Here is a 27979-nt window from a genome sequence, read left to right as displayed (position 1 = left end):
AGATAAATATAAACCTAGTTATTGTTGCGTGATTTATGAACATTATGGATGGATCTTGTTACAGAAATTAACTTAAATTGCACCTTCAAGAATTATACTTATGTTTTTTTTCAGAAATGGAATGTTTCACTGGCGAAAAGGGTAACCTAAAAATTTGAAATTTAAAGTTTTTAGTTTTTTATGCTTTTTTACTAAAATATGTGAAATATTTATTTTTAAAGAGAGCCTCAAAAAATCCATCGATCTAACTGCTGAAAGACTGCCACAAGTAGACACAATACCCCAAATTTGAAGCCTTCAGCTTTAATAACAAAAAAGTTGTAGGCATTTTAAAATGACATTTTATATACAATGAAAATTCATGGCCCATGTTAGAAATTTTGAAATTAAACTAAGTAGCCTAGAAACAAAACTATAAGCTTATTAAAAGCGAAGCTTTTCTATACTTAGGGTCGGTCAGTCTGTCCGTCCGTGACAGATAGCTTTTTTCGTTAATTTAAGCATGTTAGAATTGTCCTATCGATTTCAAACTTTGCATAGTGATTTTTGGAGTACTGATTCCTAATACAATAAGGTACAATATTTTGAGCGAAGCATCTCTATAATCAAGTCCTAAAAATGTCAGTATGTCCTAAAACAGAATTCCGTATTTAAGAAGTTTTGCAACAAATATACATATCATTTTGTCAAAACTTTTATATTTTGTAATTTAGGTCTGTCACTCTATAAAAGTTAATATTCGTCTGTCATACAGTTTCAAAGCTTCGCTTTTATGGATGTTGTCATCCTTGTTTTTGTCATATATTTAGGTTACCAGTAACTAATTATATTTTTAAAATAAAAATACCCATTTTCATAGTCAAAATCATTAAAAATAATTAAGTTTAACTTGCGTTCTACAGAGAATTTGACTATTAAATGTTGTGTTTTTGTTGTAAAAATGTAATCAGTTACCGACAACCTAAGTTTCTGACGAAAATAAGGTTATGATTTTGTGTCTAGGTGACGTAATTTAATATTGTAATTTCTATTATGAGCAAAGAAAATCTTCCATTGTACATAAAATGTCATTATGAAATGCCTAGAACTTTTTTTGCTGAAGGCTTTAAATTTGGGGTATAGGGTTTTCTTGTGGCAGTCTTTCAGCATTTTAAGCATTGTATTTCTTGCAGACTTCCTTTAAGTGTTAAGGATATTATTTCAGTAATATATATGTATATTCAAGCTATTTTGTAGAATTATAATGAAACTAATTTTTTTAAAGCTTTGGAGAAAGCTAAGGATTGGATAGAAAATTGGATCAAACAAAATGATTTGAGTGTGTGTAATGGTAAGTAATCCGCAATCTGTATTTTGTGTGTCTGTTGCTAAAATCTCACTAAACCCATATACCGATATTGTTCTCCTATATAATGTAGCTACTTATAGACGTTGGGAAGGTTTATGACTATTTTGGAGGAGAGTAATTCCATCCTCCCAAGAGAAATCTCCCCTGGAAAAATAGCCCCTAAAAAATCACTTAAAAAAGAAACTTGAATTGTAAGTTGAGTATCACCTTAAATTAAAAAGTGAAAACAAAAAATCTTGCCAAAAGTTAATTTTTTTTTACAGGGATCATAATTGAGAACCAAAGTCAGTTTACTCTGGAGTACATAACCTCAGGCTACAACACTGGGTGGCCACAAACTGGAGTGGTCAAGGCCTTCCAGCAGAGCAAGGAGGACCCAGATTTGTATCAGTTGCCTCCTGGTAAAGTTATTTTTTGATGCTTTCTCTCAAAGTGCCTTCGATCACTGAAATGATAAGGCGAAGAGAGTATTTCACGGGTAAGGTTGTGGGTTGTCTGACCGTCCTTTATGCATTGTTGAAAAAAAAAGAATATTACACATGTAATCTTTTTGCCTGTCATTAGAGGCTTCTGAAATTACATGTGAATATTCCCCTGACAAATGAGCAATCATTTGATAACTGTAAAATGTCCATCCGTTTGTCATCCTTGTATTTTGTTTAGGAGGTGTGTCTGCCCAAATCTGGAGGCTGCACAAGGGAGGAAATTTTGGCAAATGGGTTGGTGATGTTTTTAGCTTTGGGATTTCAGCTAGCAAATCTATGAGCCATATTGAAGGTAGGAACACCAATTTTGTATAAAAGCAAAGCTATCCTATAAATAGGGCCGTTATTCCGTCAATCTGTCAATAACATTTTCTGCAAACGGTGGCAAACTAGCGGCTACGCTCCTACAGCCCTTTAACTATATTATAAAAACAGAAAATTAATACATTTTTTTGGTTTAGAGGGGGGTAATTAGAACATAACATTCTAAGAATTTTATTCTGTTTAGGCTATATAAGTTTCCGTGTGAAGACACCAGGCAAAAATTATATAGTTCCAGTTGGATGGCTTCTGGGAAGAAATAGGTGCAACAAAATGGGCATTCAGATCAGGGGACAGGTACACCAGTTTTGTACTTAGTTGTATAATAACTGGACTTAGTAATAAATATTATTATTAGGATGGAGTACTAGATGGTTGTGATAATATAGCTGGATATAGTGTTGATACTATAGTATAGTTGTTACTATAAATATTATTATTAGGATGGAGTACTAGATAATCATGATAATATAGCTGGATATAGTGTTGATACTATAGTATAGTTGTTACTATAGATATTATTATTAGGATGGAGTACTAGATAATCGTGATAATATAGCTGGATATATTGTTGATACTATAGTATAGTTGTTACTATAAATATCATTATTAGGATGGAGTACTAGATAATCATGATAATATAGCTGGATATAGTGTTGATACTATAGTATAGTTGTTACTATAAATATTATTATTAGGATGGAGTACTAGATAATCATGATAATATAGCTGGATATAGTGTTGATACTATAGTATAGTTGTTTCTATAAATATTATTATTAGGATGGAGTACTAGATAATCGTGATTATATAGCTGGATATAGTGTTGATACTATAGTATAGTTGTTACTATAGATATTATTATTAGGATGGAGTACTAGATAATCATGATAATATAGCTGGATATAGTGTTGATACTATAGTATAGTTGTTACTATAGATATTATTATTAGGATGGAGTACTAGATAATCATGATAATATAGCTGGATATAGTGTTGATACTATAGTATAGTTGTTACTATAGATATTATTATTAGGATGGAGTACTAGATAATCATGATAATATAGCTGGATATAGTGTTGATACTATAGTATAGTTGTTACTATAAATATTATTATTAGGATGGAGTACTAGATAATCATGATAATATAGCTGGATATAGTGTTGATACTATAGTATAGTTGTTACTATAGATATTATTATTAGGATGGAGTACTAGATAATCATGATAATATAGCTGGATATAGTGTTGATACTATAGTATAGTTGTTACTATAGATATTATTATTAGGATGGAGTACTAGATAATCATGATAATATAGCTGGATATAGTGTTGATACTATAGTATAGTTGTTACTATAGATATTATTATTAGGATGGAGTTTTAGATAATCATGATAATATAGCTGGATATAGTGTTGATACTATAGTATAGTTGTTACTATGAATATTATTATTAGGATGGAGTACTAGATAATCATGATAATATAGCTGGATATAGTGTTGATACTATAGTATAGTTGTTACTATAAATATTATTATTAGGATGGAGTACTAGATAATCATGATAATATAGCTGGATATAGTGTTGATACTATAGTATAGTTGTTACTATAGATATTATTATTAGGATGGAGTACTAGATAATCATGATAATATAGCTGGATATAGTGTTGATACTATAGTATAGTTGTTACTATAAATATTATTATTAGGATGGAGTACTAGATAATCATGATAATATAGCTGGATATAGTGTTGATACTATAGTATAGTTGTTACTATAGATATTATTATTAGGATGGAGTACTAGATAATCGTGATAATATAGCTGGATATAGTGTTGATTACCCCGTCCCGGATTTGAAAAATTTTGTTAAAATTTTTGCCCCCAGCCAAAAAATGGTTGATTTATGCATAAAAATGACCCATGCAAAATATTTTTTCTGTAATGCAAAAATTGCGACGGTACAAGCACTGCAAAGTTTTTAAAATCTGCAAAAAACCCTGTTTTTATGGCTTTTTGGGGGCTTTTGTACCATCCCAATTTTAAAGATTTTTACAAAATTTCAATTCAAGTGTGTTGATATATACCTGAAATTTAACCAAAAAAATGGGGGCAGTCTCAATTATAACATATGAAGGTGTAGCAAGTAATCTTCCAAATACAAAATTGTCAAATTGCATACATATATAATAGGGTTGGGCCGGATACTTTTTTGGACAGATATTGGATATCTGGCTGATTTATAATGCCGGATATCTGGCATCTGGCCAGATATCTAGCAAATATCCAGTAATTTGGCCGGATATCTGGTTATTCGGCCGGATATCCGGTATCCGGCCAAAAAAGTATCCCGCCAAAAAAGTATCCAGCCTACCTCTATTATATAAGTATGAAATTTGTTTGATACACAAAACTATCCCTTCTGTAGATTAAACTTAGTGGTTGAAACGTTTATAAACTTAACTTAATAAACCAACCAATCAAAATTCAATAAAATTCTCAAAAGTTGCCAACCTAATGAATTAGAAAAACAACTATAAAACTTTGGGGATAAGTGAATTAAATAAACAGTCCAATTTCCCCTCCCTCTCTGAATTATACCAGAGTGTACCAAAAGTCTCATAATAACTAGGTAGGCAGAGCACAATGGGCTGTTAATTACACTAGTCCCCGACGTTTTAAAAACTTTTTCATTTGTTTGCTCAACAACCTTTTAGACTGTTTGAAATTTTAATTAGTTTAATAAGACGTTCCAACCACCTATTGTAATCAACAGAAAGGGTAAGTTTGTGTATAATCATGGGGTATACACGTCCATTTATCAGCCATTGTCTTCTCTATCTAGATCCCTGTACCCAAAGTTATTCAATAATCTAAAGGGATAAGACAATGTCTAATAAATTGATGTACATCCCCAATAATGATACAAAAAATTATCCCTTCTGTAGATTAAAACTAGAAGTTGAAACTTTTAAACACTTAACTTAATTAATCAACCAAATAAAATTTATTGAATTTCCCCAATCTTTTAACCCAAATGTAAGAAAACACCGTTATAACACTTTGGGGACTAATTTAATAAACAGCTCAATGTCCCCTCCCTCCCTGAACTATACAAGAGTGTATCACAAGTCTAATAATAACTAGGGAGGGAGGGGACATTGAGCACTAGTCCCGGAGGGTTTATAATAAATTTTTTTATTTCTTGGCTCAACAACTTTGGAGACTTTTATTGAATTTTAATTGGTTGGTTCATTAGGTTTAGTGATCAAACGTTTCAACCACTATGTAATCAACAAACAAGGGTCAGATTGTGTATCATCATGGGATATACAAATAAATTTATCAGCCATTGTCTTATCCCTCTAGATCCCTGTACCCAAAGTCGTATAATAACTTGAACACTTTCATTTTTATTACATAACAAGAAATAACATGTTACTGAAGGATCTAAGGGATAAGACTATGGCTAATGAATTGATGTACATCACCATTAATAAAACACAAAATTAACCCTTCTGTAGATTAAAATTAGTGGTAGAAACGATTGAACACGCAAATTAATAAACCATCAAAATTTATTGAAAGTCCCCAAAGTTATTAAGTCAACGAATAAGAAAAGGTTATTTTCAAACTTTTGGGACTAGTGTATTAAACGGCATATTTTGTCCCATCTATTTCTGATATTTATTAAATGCAAATCTTTTATATAATATGAGTATGAACGAACTCCGTAAAGGTTAGCTCTTTTATTTAATCTAAGCAAGTTGAAATTTTTTGATTGAAAACTTTGGTTGATGATTTCTGTAACAATAAGGGTTTAGAAAGTGAAGCAACTCTGCAATCGGTACTTTTGCTTTATAGCTTTCGTTTTTGATATATTGAAGACGTAAGTTTAATGTAAATTATTGCCAGTTTCCCAAGTGCCAAGTAAAGCACATACCCCCCCCCCCCCCCATCTCCCGACCTTGAAAAAAGGAAGGGATACTTTCTAGTTTGTTTCTTAATTATATAAGGTCAGGTTAGGATAGTTTATATTGGGTACCAGGGACCCTTGCAAGTTAATATAAGGAGGGAGGGGTTGTTAGGGATCAAAAGACACTTTGAGGGAAAGCACCAAACATCTTTTATAAGCTAAGACAGTTCTTTCCATTAAGTTAATACAAAATTAACAGAGATAAACAATGAATAATGACACATAAAAAGATAATGTTAAAAATTATCTAATTTTCACAAGAAGAGCTTCTCTATAGTACTTTCTAGCGGTAACGCTCCTAGAGGACTCTTGGGCACCTAAGAGAAGGGTCGATCCTCTAATTTTATTTAAGTGGTAATAACTGAAACATTCCCTGGATCTATCAGAAACTTTACTGTAAAGAAGAAACAATTGCATACATATATAATAGGGTTGGGCCGATACTTTTTTGGCTGGATACCGGATATCCGGTTGATTTCTAATGACAGATAATCGTTATATGGCAAATTACCGGATATCTGGCCGAATAAAAGAACATCGGCCGAATAACCGGATATCTGACCGGATAACCGGATATCCGGCCAAATAACCGGATATCCGGTCGAATAACTGGATATCCGCCCAAATAACATATATTTGCCTGATATTCAGCATTATAAATCAGCCATATATACCGTATCCGTCCAAAAAAGTATCCGGCCCAATCCTATCATATATGTATGCAATTTGACAATTTTGTATTTAGAAGATTACTTGCTACACCTTCATATGTTATAATTGAGACTGCCCCCATTTTTTATTTGTTAAATTTCAGGTATATATCAACACACTTGAATTGAAATTTTGTAAAAATCTTTAAAATTGGGATGGTACAAAAGCCCCCAAAAAGCCATAAAAACAGGGTTTTTTGCAGATTTTAAAAACTTTGCAGTGCTTGTACCGTCGCAATTTTTGCATTACAGAAAAAATATTTTGCATGGGTCATTTTTATGCATAAATCAACCATTTTTTGGCTGGGGGCAAAAATTTTAACAAAATTTTTCAAATCCGGGACGGGGTAGTGTTGATACTATAGTATAGTTGTTTCTATAAATATTATTATTAGGATGGAGTACTAGATAATCGTGATAATATAGCTGGATATAGTGTTGATACTAAAGTATAGTTGTTACTATAAATATCATTATTAGGATGGAGTACTAGATAATCATGATAATATAGCTGGATATAGTGTTGATACTATATTATAGTTGTTACTATAGATATTATTATTAGGATGGAGTACTAGATAATCATGATAATATAGCTGGATATAGTGTTGATACTATAGTATAGTTGTTACTATAAATATTATTATTAGGATGGAGTACTAGATAATCATGATAATATAGCTGGATATAGTGTTGATACTATAGTATAGTTGTTACTATAAATATTATTATTAGGATGGAGTACTAGATAATCATGATAATATAGCTGGATATAGTGTTGATACTATAGTATAGTTGTTACTATAGATATTATTATTAGGATGGAGTAATAGATAATCATGATAATATAGCTGGATATATTGTTGATACTATAGTATAGTTGGGCGTTTTCCTGTTACAAAAATTTTTATCAATTTGAAAATTTGAGTACCCCCCCCCCCCCCCCCCCCCCCCCGACAGTCTGGAAACGCTGCCGGAGGAAAGTCTTGCCTTGTCCCTTAACTTTTTCTCCTTTGCTTCCGGCAGACTTCTTATGCTAGTCTATTAGTGTAAAAGGGGAGTGGGGGGGGGGGGCGCAGTTTGAATAGGATCAGTAATACTCTCACCAATCACGATGCGTGTTTAAATTAAAGCTTATATTTTGTGACGTTTTTTTAACCAATCAAATCACTTGTAAATAGAGCAAACAGAGGAAATTACAAACTCAAATGGGGGGATAACAAAGGCAAGAGTAATAGTAGGGGGGGGTTGAGTTTAAAGGGAAATAAAAGGGGGAGGCAGAAAATCAAAAGAGTATAAATATAAAAATGAACTCATATTGTTCATTAGTCAAGTTCAAGATGTCAGAGAGCAAAGGTGAAAGTAAAGGAGAAGAGGCGACTGGTGGAGAGTATGGGATCCAAGGCAAACATCATGGAGAGAAGGGCAAAGAACATGGTATAGAAGGCCAGCAGTTTGGTATCCAGGGCAAGGATGCTGGTAGTCTTGGTGGTGTGAATGGCCAGGAGGGTGGTGAACATGGTCACAAAGGCAAAGAGTCTGGACAAACTGGAGAGTACCATGGGTGGACCAGTACCAAATTCCAGAAAGAAAACAACCTTGGAGGGTATTGGTTCCACCAAAAACATTCCACAACACCAGTGTCCACAAGTTCTAAGAGGAACAAAGGTGATGTAAAGTCACAAAAACGACGGGCAAAGGAGAGAAGGAAAATTGCCAAAAAGATGAAAATTGCTGCTATGTCAGGAAATCAAACCTTCAGATGTAAATATTTCTAAAGATATTTACATCTGGCAATATATGAAGGCTCTTTTTAGAGTCAATAAATATATCATTTGAGAATTCTAAAATAAATAATTAATTTTTGTGTTTAAATAAATTTGTTTTCAGGTGTTTACAGGAGGAGATAAAAAATGCTCTTTTTAGAGCTAAAGGCTCTTTTTAGAGTCCAAAAAAATATCAAATGAGAATTCTAAAATAAAAATTATTTTTTTTTGTTTAAATAAATTTGTTTTCAGGTGTTAACTGGAGGAGATAAAAAATGCTCTTTTTAGAGCAACAAAAAAAACCAATTGAGATTATTCAATATTTTATTTTTTTATTTTATATAAAATATAATTATTTATGGCTTCCTTTGCCTTTCCCTTGACTTAACTTTCCTCCCTTTTCTCTGCCAGTCATTTAAAGTCAGATTTTTTGACGAATCACGTTGTGCATGACATTCAGCCAATAGAAGAGTTAAATTTGTGCCCATCCCCCCTGACAATGCAATAGACGCTCCCCCCTTTGCCTCTCCCAGGCAACAGAGTTAAAGTGACAAATTTTTTTTGTTTAGTTTTACATAATAATAAAAATATAATAATGGCTTTTCCTAAAGCATCCAATAAATTCTTTATGAGATTACTATTTATTAAAAATGAATAAATATATAAATCCGTCTTTCCTTGCTCTAACTATGTATTATTCTTTCCATAAGTATGTATGTTTTTAAGGGCAGGATTCAGACAACCAACCCATTAATTGCACGACCTTTGAATGAGAATTCCTAACTGTGCATGGTAGTGAGCTGTGCCTGTTTATTGGCCAAGGCATTCCCTCTATTTTACTATCTATGTTGTGCACCTGACATAGCAGCAATAGGAACCATTATTAACGTCTATAGTTATTACACGGTGTCAGCCCGAGATTCGAACCAATCACCTACCAGGCACATTTTTAGTCCCTCACCCAGTATTTGATTTTGTTTTTATGATATAGATAAAGCATATCTCCTCTGCCCATCCTGTGGAGAAAAAAAGGATGGAGGCCATCCTGATTTCTTGGGCCCTAACCGAAAGAAATCAGCAGCAGTAACAATGAAAACATTATTTCTAATTGTTGAGGGGTTTAGGTAACTTTAGAACTATATTTTCACCTATAGGAAGAGGGGGGGGGGTGTAAATTAAACGTTTTGATAAGGTCAAACTGTCGTTAACTTACAATTTACAGCCAATTGCTTTATTTTAAAAAACAAACTTCAAGGACGTCCAAGCTTTATCATTTGCTTGGGGGATAAATATCCACCCCTAAACTACGTTAATATTTATATTATACCCTCACCCTAATTATCTTTGGAGGGGGGGGGGGAGGGGTAATTGCATTACATGCAGTTATGTATCTGTTTTTTTTCAAGAATCTATCTGTCTATGTATCTACATAATAATGTAAATCAGATAATATAACTATTTAGACTTACTAATTTATTTTTATATTTGTCTAGTTATCAACTGGCCAAAAAAATTTCCGTTGATCTCAACAAAAATACCTACACACGATTGTGTAGGTATGTTGAACGAGTTTGCAAGTACAGTAATGATAAACGAAGAACCATGAAAAATTTCACAAATTTTCAGGCAGATGAAACAGTTACATCAAAAAGGTTGAAAATATTTTATTTTTATAAAAAAAAACAACAACTTTTAATGTCTTTAGCTATAACATGGTTTGGGCCATGGATCGAACCCTTTGCAATCCTGAATCTGAGCAGATTTATTTGCATTATGCCATGGACACAGTTTATTATGATAAATCAAAATATTTAATTAATTTTCATTGGATTAAAATCTGATTGAATTTAATAGCAAAGCTACTCTTTTTTTCAAAATATATGTCCATCAGCTAGGTTTAGAAAGAAATTATGTATCAGCTGTCAATTAATATTTAGCTACTAGGTTAGGTTAAGTTAGCTTATGTTTAATTGGAAAAATGTTAGCTCTAAAATCTTTTTTTAGGTTTCAAATAACTTACAAATTTAATTGTAGGAAGTACCAGAGAGGTAAACGTATGCGGAGAAACGGTTCGAAATGGTGTTTTACCATGGTTGAATGCGCAACTGTAGAAAGTAATGGCAAGAAGAAAACAAGGTCTTTAGAAGTTGACATCAGGTAATAAAAACAACTGCTATTTTAGATTGACTCATAATATATGTAAATGGATCTGATCTAAACATTATTTGTCTGTCTGCCAGTCATGCTTAAAAAGACTAATAGTTCTCAGTTTACATAAAAACTATTCTTGTTTAACTTTATCTTTTTCTCCATCTTAAACTTGATTGAAATATTGACGTTCAACGCCCCCCCCCCCCCCCAACCATTAAATGTAGATGCCTAATATGTTCAGATTCTGTGAGAACAACAAGCGGACCATTGAAAGTTTAAAACCGATGATTGTTTCCCGTGCTGCTCCAGGAGCCAGTATCTACACAGACTGTTGGAAGGCGTATCCTGCAATTGCCAAAGAGTTAGAACTGGAACATTTTAAGGTTGTTAAATTGATAGATAGATAGATAGATAGATAGATTAGATCAGATATAAAGATTAAGATGTATATATATAAATCTGATAGATAGACCATTTTTCAACCATATATTAACATACACATAAAATAGTTCAGAAATGCACAGATCTTGCAACAAAGGTAGCCTAACCCAAAATAACCATCAAATACATTTTTTTAATCTGTATTGTTTGACAATGTACTACAATCATTTCAAAACACTGGCTTCTTATGTTCTTATTTTCTAGGTGAATCATAGCAAGTTTTTTAAAGACCCTAAGACAGGGGTGCACACCAACAATGTTGAAGGTGTGCACGCCCTGATCAAGAGGGATTCTTCGAGGCAGTTCTTCCGTAGCCCTGACAAAAAGTCGGATATCGGGTTAGTTCTTTACCTTGAACTAGCCCAATGGCGGGTAAACAGAGGCCTGGAGGCTAGAGCCACAGGAAACACCAAAAACTTGTTTAGGTCGTGGCTAACCATTCTGAAGCAAGAGGTGTCTGACATTAAAAACAAATCCAACAGAATTTAAATTGTATAATTAGTATATCTTTATCTTTATAGTAATGACTGTCTATCTATGTCTGTAATTATTTATCATATATCTTTCTTCTTCTTAGAAAGATATATAATAAATGATTACAGGAATGTCTGTCTATTCTGTGTCTGTTATTATTTTTTTATCATATATCTTTCTTTACTCATTTAAATAAGAGAAAGATATATGATAAATCAATACAGAAATGATTGTCCATCTGTTTGTCCCTATTTTTTCATTATATCTTAGTTTGTTTGTTTTTCTATTTATTTAGTATTCTATAATATTTTTTTTATGTGATATTTCTGTGATTATTTGGTATTTTTTGTTATTTTAATAAAGCTCCTCTTTAGGAGCCAAAAAACTTTCAATTTTGAGATATTCTATAAATCCTTTTCAGGATATAAAATGATAAAATTTCTGAGAACTTAGTTAATAAGGTTGAAATCATAGATCGGACTTGGCGGCGCTTTGTCCTGATTCTAAATGCTGTAATAAGAAATAATTGCAAAAGAAATATTTTTAGTCCTAAACAGGACATCATTGTCTGGAATTCACGGCGCAATAATAGACCGTACTTGGCGGCGCTTTGTCCTGATTCTAAAATGCTAATATAAGAAATAATCTCAAAAGAAATATTTTTAGTCCTAAACAGGACATCATTGTCTGGAATTTACGGCGCAATTATAGACCGTACTTGGCGGCGCTTTGTCCTGATCCTAAAATGCTTTTATAAGAAATAATCTCAATAGAAATATTTTAAGTCCTAAACAGGACATCATTGTCTGGAATTCAAGGCGCAATCATTGACCGGACTTGGCGGCGTGATGGCAGGCTGTTATCACACAACACTTTATGGTGACACTTGGCGCCTCTCTTGCCGATTCCCTTTCCTCCTTTGCCACGTCCAGTCTTGATGAATTCTGTGAATAGACTGCTAAGAGTTTAATCTGATAGCAATACTTATACTCTATTTGATTGCGTGTCATTGGTGGATTTTCTTATCTCTCCCTGTACTCGTATTGGTGCATAATCTGTTTACTCTTCTCTCATTGGTCAGAAATGAAGTGATTGGTCCTCTCCTCTGATTGGATGTGAAGGCAGGTGAAAGCTCTGAGTCCAATCACACACGATTTTTTTTCAGCCAATGGCATAGCTTCTAGCAAAACAGAATTTTATATAAATATGCTGCATAGTCGAAATATCTTTAGTCGCGCGAGGCTTAGCTTGTGGGACTCTATCGAGATAGAGTTACCGGTTGCTAATGCGACTGAAGAGACTCATGTCTCCTCTGCCTTCCCCCCTCCCTCCCCCCTCCCTCCACTCCCCTCATTCCTGTCGCACATAATAATATTTTACTAAAAATATTGTTATATTGCCAGGGGGGGGGGGGGGGGTACTCAAATTTTCAAAAGTGAAAAAAAGAGTTGTAGGAGGAATTTACCTATAGTTGTTACTATAAATATTATTATTAGGATGGAGTACTAGATAATCATGATAATATAGCTAGATATTGTGTTGATACTATAGTATAGTTGTTACTATAAATATTATTATTAGGATGGAGTACTAGATAATCATGGTAATATAGCTGGATATAGTGTTGATACTATAGTATAGTTGTTACTATAAATATTATTATTAGGATGGAGTACTAGATAATCATGATAATATAGCTGGATATAGTGTTGATACTATAGTATAGTTGTTACTATAAATATTATTATTAGGATGGAGTACTAGATAATCATGATAATATAGCTGGATATAGTGTTAATACTATAGTATAGTTGTTACTATAAATATTATTATTAGGATGGAGTACTAGATAATCATGATAATATAGCTGGATATAGTGTTGATACTATAGTATAGTTGTTACTATAAATATTATTATTAGGATGGAGTACTAGATAATCATGATAATATAGCTGGATATAGTGTTGATACTATAGTATAGTTGTTACTATAAATATTATTATTAGGATGGAGTACTAGATGGTCGTGGTAATGTAGCTGGACATGGTGTTGATGCAACAGGAGTTGTTACTGATATTGTCGAGTTCTGTTGCCAGGTACCATAAACTTTTTATGTAAAGTTTCATTCAAATGCCAAAACAAAACAAGTAAAAATCTTTGCTATGTAAAAATTTATGTCATATTTTTTATTGAAATCAGCTACAACAAGTTTTTTCTCTCTTTTTTCTCTCTCTCTCTCTCTCTCTCTTTCTCTCTCCTCTTTTCTCTCTATCTCTCTCTATTCACTCACTGAAAAAGTTGATCATGGAAAGAAAACATTCAATAACATTTACTTAACCTAACATAACAACTCTCTAACCCCATTGTATCATAGTGTAAATACCATTGCTAATACCATACTATTTATTTATTTATTTGTTCTGTTTAAACCTATTTATATGTTATATGTATATATCCAATATGACTATCCTATTAAAATTCGATGTAGCTAGAAACCTTATAAAATCTTTTTGAATATGTTTGTCATGAACTGGTATTTTCAGCTTATGCAACGGCCAACCCAGGTTATGAAAGTACCAAACTATGCATAAAAATATGTGAATATGTGTAATAATTTTATTATTATTATTTTGTATGCTTATGTTGAAATATATATCTATCTATAAAATAACCTATCAAAAGCATATGTGAAACTGAAAAGGCGAAAAAACCCACTACTTTGTTTTCTTTCCATGATCCAAAAAAATCTATGAGATCTATTGTTGTAATTGAATAGATTCCGCATGCATGTTCTGATGATTCTGAGTGGCAAATGGCAACTGAACAAACCTCCACACTGAAGGTATTACCTGGATAACCTCTAGAGGACCCTACCATAACTTATTTTGACTAGATTATGCTTAGTCGAGTGTGTGATCATGTATTCTAATATCAACCAACCCTTAAATTGCACTACTTTGTCTGGTAGTTCTAATTGAAAATTTTTATCAGCTCATTTGACAACAACTTTTTATATAATCTAATCATCCTATTCATCTAATTATTGAAATAATTACAACCAGATACAATATTATAAGCGAGGGATATCTATAAATTAATTATAATTATGAAATTACGCAACAAATTTATGTACAATTATTTTTAGACTTACAAATTGACGTTTTGCTTATTAATTTCTGACACTCTACTATTTGTTTGTTTGTTTTTCCTTCTGATTTTAAAGCTTCGCTTTAATGGATTTTTTTTCATGTATGTTTTTGTTATTATTTAGGTTGTGGGCAAGTTTAACAATTTATCTCTGGCAACTCATCATTTCACATTCAAAGATGGAGATGCAATGAAAGCTACTGAAACAACACTCACATCAAATGATTAGTTATATGCAAGAGGGAAAGAACAATGGACAATAAATAAAAATTTTTGATCAACTGCAGTTCACGGTAAAATATTCCTGGTAACAAATATTTCCAAAAATCTAGGAATTTTAAAGGCTGCTAGCTGCCAAACGGCTGAACGTACAGATCATGCCCGCACACTGCATAAGAAGGCCTACAAATAATCTGGAATAGCCATATATTAATAATGCATAATTATCTCGCAGTGCAGAGAAATGCGCGAAAAAAAGACCTATTTTACGCGTTTTTTCTTCAGTGAAGCTTTCCCTGTGCATCATTGGCTATTGGCTATTCCAGATTATTTGTAGGACTTCTTATGCCGCTTAAAATGGTGTGCGGGTATGATCTGTACGTTCAGCCGTTTGGCAGCTAGCAACCTTTAAAATTCATAGATTTTTGGAAATATTCGTTACCAGGAATAGTTTACCGTGAACTGCAGTTGATCCTAAATTTTCTCTTAGAATTTACTTTCTTGTATATCATTAAACATATTAAGGTTACATTGTCCTTTCACATCTTAAGTTTTATGATGAACAACTCACTAAAATAACTTATATTTTCACTGGACTACTCTCCCCCCCCCCCCCCCCACCATGATTTAGTTTTTAAAAAGAAAAATATACATATTTCTTATAAATTAATACAATTTGAATTGGGAACAGATAAAATTTCAGGTTAGAAAAGGAGGAGGGGATAATGAAATCTACCAATGAAACCTCAACTTTTTGTTTAAAATGTAACTTATCTAACATCGGGTCAAATCCTATATTTTCCTAGGGGTTCCTAAGCCTTTACAAAGAGATATAAAAGAATAAATGAAAGAATGAAGAAACCTTAACTCCTACATGCAAACCTAAGAAATTATTAGGATTTGGCCTATACCTATTCAAATATACTTTAATAAATTTCTTATGTGTGTAAAATACAATTACTATTAGTTTTACTTTTTTTTAGATAAAATGAATTTTGCTCCAAAATTAGGAATAGGTATGGTATAAGATTAATCATCATATTTTGTTTAGCATTTTAAGAAAAAAAGTTAGCTTATTCTTCTATCACATAAAGAGGTAATGTTTTTTTGTATAAAACTAAAGATCTCGAAAAATATAGCTTCAAATAAGTTGCACTATTTGGGGTAGCTTTATATATATATTTTGGGATGGTTTTTGGCTTTTTTCCTGACATCTCCCACCCCCCTATAGAGAGTATTAATTATTATAAGTCTAAAAATGTTTTATTTATATTAAATTATACACTCTTATCTCTGTAATAAAAATTTAAATAAGCCAGTAAACAACAATAAATATTTTATTCCTAATCCTCAAATAGTATATTTATAAATGCACTAGTATAAAACTATTTTCCTATATGGCTTCGAAACCGATTAATATCACTGTAATAGAAACGTTTCTCAGCCATACTGAAAAATCATGTACAGCATCTTTGTTTCATAAAATATAACCTAGTGCTGCAAAGTTTGGGGTAAAATATCCTTTTTTTTACAGTTTTCCAATAGATATAATTCATTCTAGATGGTCCATCTGACCCCAAAATTCATCAAACTTAATCAAAAAGGAAATTCTAACAGACAAAAACATTTATTGATGTTTATATATATCTAATTTAGGTGGGGTGCCAATAGGAGATGGAAAAGGATCCGAAATGCAGCCCAAACAGGAGACACCTTGCTCAGCATTTATGAATATTCAAAATAAACCAGGAAATATTTCAATTAATATTGAAATTTTAATAATTTTGCAATAATTGATTTATATTAATCTAGATTTTTTTCAATTCTCAGAGTACTACGATCCTGCACTTTAAGTCTCCTTGTTTATACGTCCAATTATATCACTAAAGGACATCAAATTTTCAAAATAAATTGAGAAAACCCTCAATTTTAATGAAACAGGTAGTTTTTAAATCAACATTAAATTTTAAGAATGTTTAAAAAATATTTTTTTATGAATTCTTTATTTAAAAGCGCAAATACAATTCAAGTTAATTAACCTTGACATTTATTGGTGGATTGAAATTACCAGCGCTCTGAAATTGGTTGAATGAGGTATGACACTTTTACAATCACAGATGTTGGAGATAATTACCTAAAACTGCATTTGCGCTATTAAATAAAGAATTTCATGAATTTTTTTTTAACATTCTTAAAATTTAATGTTGATTTCAATATCATTCTTTATTTACATTTACTAGCGGGTTCGCCCCTGGCCTCTAGGAGCTTTGCCCCAAGAGGTTTGATAAAACCAATTTTTCGTATTTTAGATTTAAAAGAAAAATTTTAAAAAAATTTCCTAGGGGGGGATTTTTTTTTTGGGGGGGGGGGAGCAGTCGACCCAACTATTTTAATTTTAGTTTGTTTTGGGGGGGTATTTTCATTTCTTGGGGGGGTTGGGGGTGTCCCAACCCCCAAGAAAATAGTTATAAACCTTCCCGGGACCTATGAGAAGCTACCCTGTAAAGGAGAACCCGATCGGTTCAGCGGTTAGCGAGATCCTTTGCTACAAACAAACAGACAGACATCGTTCTACTTTGTATTATAGACTAGCGGCTACGCCCCTAGAGTCCTCTAATAGCACTTTAAATGTTTGTTCTTTTTAAAATAACACGTTACCAATCTATTTTGCGTTCAAGTCTCTATACGTAAAAAATAGATTTTTTTGTGATTTTTCTTGGGAGGTTGGTGGTGCCCTCCCCCAAAATAGTTATAAACCTTACCAGGACCTATGAGAAGCTACCCTGTTAAGGAGAGCCCGATCGGTTCAGCGGTTAGCGAGACCCTTCGGTACACACAAACAGATATCCTTTTACTTTATTATAAGGATAGTCTAGTGGAGGGGTCTGAGGTGTTGTTTGAAAATAATTAGCGATATCATTTTTCAAATAAAGTTTAGTTTAATGACAAAAATAAGTCATTTTGATATTCCTATATAATATTAACATTGTAAAAGTTAGAAAAATTGAAATAAGTTTAGTTGTACTGAACAACAGCAAAGTGTTAAACAGTCAATTAGTTCTAAATGTTGAAAAAAGTTTCACATTTAAATCATCCACTGATATACTTGTTCTACTAAAAAGTCATCCAGGTAATTTATCATTTTTATTAAAAAAATAAGGAGTAAAAAGTGAAAATCAAGACATGACAACATCTACAAAGTGGCGCAGCATAAAAATATTGAAATATTTTAACAAAGTAACATACAGCAAATTTCATTTAGCAAAAAAGCTCCATGCCAGTTAGATCCTTAAATACAACCTCTAGAACTAGAAATTGAATTAAAATGTTAATTTTAAATTTCGACAAAAAAACGGTCAAACTTTTCTAATTATAGAGTAGCTTCGCTTCTAAAAAGTATAAGACGAAAGAGCTGTAAATTTTGTTTAGAATTTATTCGCGTACCCCCTGATGTTATGGAAGCAATTGCAGCTGCGCTATATTCAGCGTTGGCCATAGGTAGGACATTTCTCTTATTTAATATGAGCCAATAGATTTATTATTATTTGGATCTTATGTGGTATCCGCCGAGGATAAATGGCAGACACCGGAGTTCAATTAGATTACGGCAGTGTGACAGACGTGGACACCTTACTATAGAGAAGCTACGCTTCTCTAGCATTCACTAGATAGTAATCAACATCTATTTCAGTTGTCACTTTATTGAAGGTTTAAAGGATACTAAAGCTATATACAACAAACAATAACTACATGGATAGGAATAAATAATCATAACATAAAAGCATTATAATACATATACAGTGGTCAGTTTGGGCAATAATGATCCCCCATCCCTGAAAAGGGTGGGGGAGAATTAAGAATACAGTTAACCATAATAAACATGACAGATTCAATCATTAATTTTAAGCATAGGGAGGGGGTCGTCAGACCCCTTCCCCAGGACTCGGGGGAGGGCCATTGACCCTCCACCGAACCCTAGATCAGGGGTGCCATAGGCATGGCTCACGGTTGCCGAATACCACAACTCTCCCCTCGGAAGGCTGGGAGAGGGTTTCCCTACCAGACTTCCGACAGTGGTTGAGGCCTTCGGTCCGCTCCTTAGGGCTAAGATATATACAAGCGATAATGATTCAATGGAATCCTAGTGGTGAGTGTTTTCTCAGGGTTGATGGGCTCCCAATGTGGGATAGAAGGCAGAGGCTGGCTTGGATTGGACACGTTGGTCAGCTCAGCAGGTGTGAGGTTGGCTGGTGGCTCAGTTGTTGCTGGAACGGTCAGCAGTGGGGCCTGCTGGTTGTTGTTGGCAGCGGCTGGGGCGCTGGCTGCCAGGTTGATCGTCTGGGCAGCGGCCTGTCCTCCTGAGGGGCCGCGGGGTCTGCCAGAGTGCGGTCCTGGCCTACCTGGGCGGTCATGCCCGCTATCAGCTGATTGCATAGACACCATCTCCTCGGCTGCTTCCCTGCCAATGGGAATGGCATCCCAGTCTACTGAAAAGTCCCGGGACTTGGCATGGGTGAGCCTGGCTCTAGCCATAGCTTTCCTATACAAAGTTGGATGGTACAGGAACACTTGTGACATCGCATTCAGGGCTGCTCGGACGCCTCCTTGTGCTGCTGCCAGAGAAATGATGGTTAGGTCCCCCAGCAGTTTGAGGATCAACAACAGCAAGCACAGTATGGCTGCGCCATCTCCCCACTCGTGGATAGCTTGCCTAAATCCAGCCCAGACATCCAGGGCGGCCTCTCCTTCCTCCGCCAGTCGATCAATGTTGTAGGACACTATCCCATGGTCTCCTGTGGCCGAACAGCTGCCTTGCTGAACGCAGGAGCCATAGGATAGGCCGGTCAGCATGGCGCTCTTGTATGCTGGGAACGCCAGCAGTTGTTGCCAGTCGTTCAACTCAGCCTGCGAATACAAGCCCCCTGAACTGAAGTCATCTAAGGGCTCTGTCAACAATTGCTTAGGCGTATCCAGCGGGGGTGGCCTCTTCTTAGGAGCGGGGGTTAACTCTATCCAGCCTTCCTCCGCGTGCACAGTCAGGGGGTAGGTGGAGGAGCAGGGAATCTTGGTGGCGTGTTCACTATATACTCGTGTCACAGCGTCTACAAATCCTGTGGGTTCTACTGGCACTTTGTCCCAACACTCCTTGTGTTCGCGGACAACGTATTTATGGCGTTGGCAGGTCAGCTGCAGCAGGATGTCTCCCCTCAGTACTGAGAACGTGCTCCCCTGGACACGCACCGGGTGGGCCGGGTCTAGTTGCTGGAGCTTCCAGCAGTTGGCCGCTACTTCTTCTGCTGCTGTGCTTTTCATGAGCGTTTCCAGGGTAAACCCAATATAACCTGCATGTATTTGGGCTTGTAGGGGGACGTCAACATCCCTGGCCGACACTCTGGGCAGCGCAGCCGCGGCTGGGTCAGCTGCCACGAACAACGCTGGATGGTTGGTGGCATGGGCCTCGAAGTCGCAGTTCACAATCGAGGTGGGGTTGGTCATGTTGATGAAAAACTGGGCCTGATGGTCAACCAGGTATGCATCCATCACTAGGCTAGGCTGGAGGCTGCGGATCAGCCTCAAGGGGCAATCTCTCCCCAGGTGGTCCCACACGTAGGTTGCTTCCCCAGTGATGCAGGACAGCTCAGAATGGGGACACTCCAGGGTCAGGTGGTCAGATTGGGACTCCACCCGTCCATCCTCTACCACGTAGGTCTCTTCCTTGACCAGCAGCCGTCGCTCCTGGAGCACTAATTCATTGCGGTACAGCTGGCCCTCGAAGTGGACGTCCTCCCCTTCACAACCCACCCCCTCGGGGCTGTTGACGAGGGCGCCCACCATGTCGATGGTGAAGAACAGGGGATGGTTCAGCTGGAACGTCAGTGGCTGGGTCTTGCCTGGCAGCGTGTAGACTCGGTTCCTGGCCAGGTCTCGGCACGCTTCTGGGTCTATCTTGGTTGGCCTCAGGAGGGTGGGGACCGAGGTCACCTTGAGGTGACCCCATACCCCACACCTGAATGTCCACTGGGACACGGTGAGCTGGCAACTGTACCCGGTTGTTTCCCTCACCTTGACTTGCTGCAGGACGTGCACTTCATGGCCCAGGGGCACCTCCTGGTGTAGGGGCTCCGTGTTACACATCTTTTCTTTATTGTAGGATGTGACGTGGGTGGGGTTGGCACAGTCCCATCCCACCAGGACGTAGCTGGTTGTAGGCCACACGGCTGCCAGCAGGAGGCCCCACAGGACCATCCACCAATGGGAGAGGCTTCCAGGCAACCATCTACCTCGCACACGCGGCTGGGGATCTTCAGCTCTGGTCACGGCTGCTTCTTGTGGCTGGACACGGCTGGGCTGCTCCTGGCTAGATACAAGTTTCCATTGAGCGTTATCTTTGTGCGGCCAGGACACCCCGATACCCTCCCCAATGACAGACTGGCAAGCGACTGGCACTTGCCTGGGTGTCGGCTCCCCTAGCCCCAAGTGCTCCCTTCCCTTGTCCAAGGCATGCCCAGTGGCATGGGGCTGAAGTGCATGTGGCACAGGCTCGCCCTTACTCACTTCCCTCCCCTGCCCTAGGAACTCAGGTGCATGTGGCACAGGCAAGTCCTTATTTTCCCAAATTTCAATCTCCCCAGCCTCTGGTGCAGGGGGCACAGGCAAGGCTGGGGTTTTACAATGGCTTGGATACAACACATTTAACAAATTCAACTTATCCTGGTGTTGAGCAGCTGGGTTCCTTCGGCTGGCAGGGGGCTCTGGATGGCATGTAGCTGGGCTCTCCCTGCAGGCTGGTGGCGCTGGCTGACTGGGGGTGACGGGTGTCACCCCTTCCTCTGGGACTGCTGGCTCGTTCCAGGACTCAGGTCTCTCGGTGGCGGCGACGGTTGTCGCCCCAGACATCAGGTTGGAGGCTGGCTCGTTCCAGGATCCAGGTATCTCGGTGGCGGCGACGGTTGTCGCCCCAGACATCAGGTTGGAGGCTGGCTCGTTCCAGGATCCAGGTATCTCGGTGGCGGCGACGGTTGTCGCCCCAGGCACCAGGTGGGAGGCGCTGGATAGCACCCCCCCGTCATCCCAGGTGGCGACGCCGGGTGGCGTCCCATACATCGATGCTGAGGCGCTGGCTAGCGCCTCCTGCCTCTCTCGTTCAGCGGCCGCCAGGGCCTCCTCGTACACCGTCTCAGGGACGCTGGGTAGCGCCCCTCCACTCTTGCTGGGTAGGCTCAGTCGGGCAGGTTCCATCATGTTGAGGCTAAAAGGCTGGGGCCTCAGAATCTCTGGCTCGGCGATGTTGTTGGGTTGTATCAGCTCTGGTCCCAGGTGGTTGAGGCTAAAGCCCAGGCCAACCCGGTTGGGTTCAGCCGCGCCGCCCAGTACGTTGATCCTAGCTGGGACAGTCCCAAACTGCGGCATTCCATTGGCTCGGTCCGCAGCTTTGGGGGCGGCTGCTTGCTGCGGTGGTGCTGGGGGCGCGCTCCCTTCCATGTGGGCCACTCTGCTGTGCTTCCCTGGAGGGGCGCCCTTATCGGCGGTGCGCCTGCGGCTGGCTACCTGGGCCCAGTCAGCTCTACAATCGGCCGCCGTGTGACCGTCATAGTGGCAACGCTCGCACTTGGCAGAACGGTCACGGCGTGGCTGGGTGCGTCTCTCCTCTAGGCTAACTTCCACAGGCGTCGGGCAGTCTCGAGCTCGGTGGCCTCTCCCCTGGCAGCGGAAGCAGCGACCTGGAACCTTGTCATCTGGAGCGACCTTCCCCATCTGGTGGAGACCCGGAGCCAAGGCGCCAATCTCCATTGGCTCCGAATCATCATACTGGGGCAACTGGATGCTGGCGGATCCAGTCAGCCCGTCGGTAGAGTCCACTAGGCACACACCTTCTTTCAGTTGCTTTGTGATCATGGTGACGGTAAACATGGCCTTACGAGTGTACTCAGGTACACTCGTAATTTCATGTCCCATCATGATGCGTTTTACATTGGCGTTACGAATTCCACGATTTAATTCGTCCACCAACAACTCAAGATCCTCATGGCTGTAGGCGTCCCGATACAGGGCACATTTAGTGGATATGTACGCCTGTATCGGTTCTGTCGAGTGTTGCTTGTAATCCCTAAACGCTTGTTTAAGCGTTTGGGATTCAAAAGCAGGACGAAATAGCATTTCACACTCGGCCTTGACCTGCTCGTAGGTCAAGGCTTGGCCTGCCTCGCCAAACAGATGGGACGCCATTTCCGCCGCTTGCCCTACCAGTGACAGTAGGAGGGCGTTGCGGCAGTTGAGGGAATCATGAGGTGGCACGCGGTAAGCCGCCCATGACATCTCGAGTCTGCGGATATGTGACGACCAGGATTGCTTGGGCGGCCCTCTATACTCCGGCAGATTGCTCAGCATCAGTTTGCGGTACTCGGCTGGGGCCGGCTGAGGGTCATCCTGGAGCCATCCTGGGGCTTGATCACCTCCTGGGGCTTGCGGCTGGTCCATCGTGTCAACGGTTCAACGGCGGGGCACAAAGTTATACAGTACTAAAAATGAATGGTTTGCCACTTGAGGCTTTCTAGCCTAACAGCCAACACTGTTTGTATCACTAGGTTGGTAGTTTAGTTGCAAAGGTATAACTTAGCTGTACTTATCACTAGTTAGGTGCTGAGGTTGTAGGGTAGGCTGGTAGAGGTAGATAGATGTTGAGGGTCTGAACTGCTGTCAGGAACTGATTGGGTTTTCCTTTATCACACTAGAGCTAGAAGGAGAGAAGCTTGTAATTCTTTATTTGCTAAAAATACCCCTGTTAAATGCTATGGAGTAGCTCCGCTCCGGTGTGTGTGTGTGTGTGCGTGAAATCTCCTGTCCTTGCAACGCGCGTACGCACCGTCAAATCCGCGCACACGGGGAAAACGCGCACTTATCCCTCAACTCGCTCTCTCATTGGTCCGCTTTGTCCGTTGAATTTATGATATTTTCCGCACTCTGTTGCGCTACCCGTGAATGGCGCTCTGTGTTCCCGGTCGCTAGCCCCACACTACAGACGGACTTAGTCTAGTGTGGGTAGGAAGGGGGAAGCGCGTGAGGGGACGGGGGTAACTCCGTCCGTTCCCCCTGTGAGGGAGGGGGGTAACTGTGTGCTGGTGTAATAGTGCCTTTTCTTCTTAATCCTAGGCTTATCTATTATATCACCCTGATTGTATTTGCCTTCAATGGAGAGGGGCTCCTCCCTTTCCCTTGGAATAAGGGGTGTATTGTTGTTGTGCTGTGGGCTTGAGGTGATTTGATTGTATATCAGGGTCTTTATTATATTACATCTAGCTTCTATTTTTGTCCTTATCACAATTGCATAACAGATTTGTTTACTAACCCTGTTCTATTTTTAGCTGTTATCACAATACACAATAAATCCAAGCCTGTTCTATTTTTAGATTTATCACAACACAACAATTTGTTTGCCAAGCTTTGCTCATAAATCTATTGTTTAGCCATCACACCAGGGTGGTAATCCCTGCAATGTGACATAATATCTGTTTTTCTAGATAGGTGGCTGCGTTGTAGCCTCTCAGGATACTTGGAGTTGACGTAGTTTTTCTCTGTTCTTATGCACTACACTCGTATATTGGCTCGCAGCTTGCAGCTATGTGGCATGTTTCAGCCTATCGGCGGCAGGGAATGTCCCGTCCTGCTAGCGCCGCTGATCCAAATCCGGCTGATGGCGGCAGGGAATGTCCCGTCCTGCTAGCGCCACTGGTTCGGATCCTGCTGTTTCTTGCAGTAAAGTTGGCCTATTTTCAGCCGTTTACACTTATTTGGCTTGTTTCAGCCGGTCCGCAGGCCTGTTTCAGCCCTTTGAGCGCTCAATTCTCCGTTAGATATCGGCGCTGCTCGCGGTTCTTCGTCAAATTTCGCTGTCTCGCTTCCACAACTGCCGGATGCAGAGTTAAACTTTGCTGTCCAGGGTGGGTAATTCAGGTTGCTTGCGTCAGTTTTGCCAGTTTCACTGCTGGGAGTACCTTAGCCTCAGATGCGCGTCTGCTCTACACTTGTGGTTCGCCGTAATCTCACACAGCTGTCACCAAAAGTTGTGGTATGCGCCGAGGATAAATGGCAGACACCGGAGTTCAATTAGATTACGGCAGTGTGACAGACGTGGACACCTTACTATAGAGAAGCTACGCTTCTCTAGCATTCACTAGATAGTAATCAACATCTATTTCAGTTGTCACTTTATTGAAGGTTTAAAGGATACTAAAGCTATATACAACAAACAATAACTACATGGATAGGAATAAATAATCATAACATAAAAGCATTATAATACATATACAGTGGTCAGTTTGGGCAATAATGATCCCCCATCCCTGAAAAGGGTGGGGGAGAATTAAGAATACAGTTAACCATAATAAACATGACAGATTCAATCATTAATTTTAAGCATAGGGAGGGGGTCGTCAGACCCCTTCCCCAGGACTCGGGGGAGGGCCATTGACCCTCCACCGAACCCTAGATCAGGGGTGCCATAGGCATGGCTCACGGTTGCCGAATACCACACTTACAACAGATTATTATAGACTCCAATATAGTGAAACTTATAGCAGGCTGAAATAATTCCTCCCCCTCTCTCCCTACTGGATGAACGAACTGAGCACTAAATGACACCTATTTTGGCAACCAAAATTGGTGACAATTTTTCCCCTTTCATAATATCCTCATATATTTTCTATCCATTTCTTTGAGAAGGGCCATTTGTTCTTACAGCTGCAGTTAGGTATTAAACAATAATTTCTGCATGCATCTTTTTAGCTTTCAGAGACAATTTAGAAAGGTGATTTATAAAGCAGAACATGTCCATTTGCTTTAGGTTCTCGATAATCTTTTAGTTTTTTGGCCAATAACTAATTAAGGGATAACTCTCTCTCTTTCTAAATAAATAGACCACACTTAACCCCTTTCTTTTCCTAGCTAACCTTAAAAGAGCATGGGATGGCAATATTTTTATTTTTAATGTGAAAGTTGGAAAATAAGAGGTTTTTTTTGGGGGTCAAATAACAATTGAATGGATACTGTCAAAGCTTTGTTATTAGGGGCAGGCATAGCGTTGACAGTTTTGAGTGGAGGAGTCGGGGCTATCATTGCCTCTCCAACATTGGGATCCTTTGTTACATTGGCCCTGGGTACAACATTAACCAGTGCAGGTAAGGTAGAAAGAAAATTTATTTTCTAGGATGTCTTGGACTTTGTGTACTAGAACTAATGCATCTTTTCTGATTTTGGCTATTTTTAAAGACTCTTGGGACTAGCGCACATATTGCCGCTGAACTTGTTAGGATGGTAGCAGACCAAACTCAATGAAAACAATCAATACAAACACAAGCAAAATTTAACAGAATTACTTAGTTCATTTAATAGAAAGAAACTCTATGGAAAAAATATTTCTGGGGAGAATAAAATCTTTTTCTGTTGAAAGTGGCTTAACCTTCTTTTGTTGTAAAAGCACTTATAACTTTTTATTTTTAAATATTTAAAAAAAACTTTAGGAGTTGCTGGTGCGTCTAACTCGATCAAAGGAGCAATATCAGGTTTAATTATCTTTTTCACAGCAGCTACCTTGTAACTAGAGTGTATCTTCGAAGTAAGTTTAACACCCCTCATTTTATAATTGTGGGTGTATGTCATTAACATTACATTTACTAAACACTACATAATTTTTTTCTATTCATTTTATAAATATATGATGTGAATATAGATTTTTTCTCCTTGATAAATTCAAAGAGTGAAACAAAGGTATTTTTCTTCTTAAAATTTATTTAGAAGTATATTTGGATGACCAAGGCACCCTCTTCAGTCTATTACAGTTCAGCTAGTTGTTGAATGCAAATTCTTGTTTAATAAAAAACAAGGATTTCGTCAAACATAAAAGTGATGCTCTACAATAAAAAGGAAGGACAAACAAAAAATAACTCTTGTAGAGTGTCCAGAATTTAAAAATCAGAACTTTAATTTGTAAATCTAAACAAAATTGTACATATATTTGTACCTTGTTGTCCTGTATTGGAAGTATAATAGTGTGATGCGTTTGTGAACTCGAACCTTCATCCTTTTGTTTTCCTTATCATTAATGGCAGTTTGGAAAGCGCCGAGATTCAAATTGAAAGTTCATAATTGGACGCGGCAATCAAAACAACGCTTGCGCTTAGACCAAAACAAAGCTAGCGTGGCCATCTTTAATCTATCTTTCAAAATGTGCAGAATATCTGTGTGATAAAAAAACATGTATAGTCAGAATTGTGGTGTTGTCCGTACTGAAAAATACCTTTGAGTGCTTCCCGGCTTTACAGGAACAAAAACTTCGGTAAGAATTCTTTCTTTAAGCATTTTTAATGGAATGGAGTGATTTTTTAAGACGGCAAATTAATCTTTCATTTTTACTTAAATTAGACCAAGTAATTAATTTATTTTTGTATCAGAATATTTTAATCGTAGTCTATAATGATTTTGTTTATGAATTTCAAACTCGCATTTAATTTTGATTAATTTTAAGCAAAAAATAACCCTAGCCTTCTTATACATTTTAAAATATAATTTCGAAGTCACGCAACCTCTTATAATGAATATTTATTTTTTTTAAAAAGACGATTGTTCCAAATAAGAAAAAGATTTATTCTCTTTTACAAGATTTACTTTATCATGTATTTAACATTTTAATATTTGATTATTAATTTTGTTATTTTCTATTTCAGCATGACCGTTTTCATACAATAAATTGTATTAGTAACTATGCTGGTTTTGATTCTTGTGGGAAGTAGCAGGTTTCGTACGTCTGTACGTAAAGATCTGGTAAACAGCCAGCCAAATGCCGTTGTACCGAAACAATGAAAACGGTAAGAAGTCCAGTCAGCCAGTCAAAGCCAGTGACAGTTACCGTATGTGTTGAATGTGAATAAAATTCTAC

At 37.7% G+C, this 27979-nt stretch overlaps 4 protein-coding genes across 6 annotated transcripts in view; 3 read left to right on the top strand and 1 right to left on the bottom strand.

The window, feature by feature from the left end:
• Window positions 1-27979, bottom strand: part of RpL4 (ribosomal protein L4) — a 234087-nt gene that overhangs the window by 178500 nt on the left and 27608 nt on the right. The gene's annotated exons all lie outside the window — the stretch shown is intronic.
• Window positions 8-15651, top strand: LOC145329849 (uncharacterized). Its single transcript, XM_080174283.1, has 8 exons — window positions 8-141; window positions 1265-1330; window positions 1612-1749; window positions 2012-2125; window positions 2342-2451; window positions 13689-13778; window positions 14459-14524; window positions 14954-15651. The coding sequence occupies exons 1-8, from the start codon at window positions 117-119 to the stop codon at window positions 15056-15058; spliced, it is 714 nt and encodes a 237-aa protein (XP_080030409.1). The 5' UTR covers window positions 8-116; the 3' UTR covers window positions 15059-15651.
• On the top strand, window positions 9562-12067 carry LOC145330689 (uncharacterized). The gene is made up of 5 exons (XM_080175348.1): window positions 9562-9740; window positions 10110-10268; window positions 10651-10773; window positions 11009-11150; window positions 11413-12067. Exons 1-5 carry the CDS (start codon window positions 9706-9708, stop codon window positions 11695-11697), a joined length of 744 nt encoding a protein of 247 aa, XP_080031474.1. The 5' UTR covers window positions 9562-9705; the 3' UTR covers window positions 11698-12067.
• Window positions 15470-27979, top strand: part of LOC145329848 (uncharacterized) — a 26077-nt gene continuing 13567 nt past the window's right edge. Inside the window, exons 1-7 of the mRNA XM_080174282.1 lie at window positions 15470-15573; window positions 15752-16064; window positions 16705-16797; window positions 18068-18178; window positions 18478-18546; window positions 26112-26222; window positions 26565-26606. Coding sequence (XP_080030408.1) covers window positions 16037-16064; window positions 16705-16797; window positions 18068-18178; window positions 18478-18546; window positions 26112-26222; window positions 26565-26606 — 454 coding nt within the window. The 5' untranslated portion in view covers window positions 15470-15573; window positions 15752-16036. The remainder of the gene's footprint in view (window positions 15574-15751; window positions 16065-16704; window positions 16798-18067; window positions 18179-18477; window positions 18547-26111; window positions 26223-26564; window positions 26607-27979) is intronic.

Source organism: Acartia tonsa, chromosome 10 (assembly GCF_053477335.1).
Source record: "Acartia tonsa isolate MP-2025a chromosome 10, ASM5347733v1, whole genome shotgun sequence".
In the NCBI taxonomy this organism is placed as follows: domain Eukaryota; kingdom Metazoa; phylum Arthropoda; class Copepoda; order Calanoida; family Acartiidae; genus Acartia; species Acartia tonsa.
This window is presented reverse-complemented; position numbering and strand designations above follow the sequence as displayed.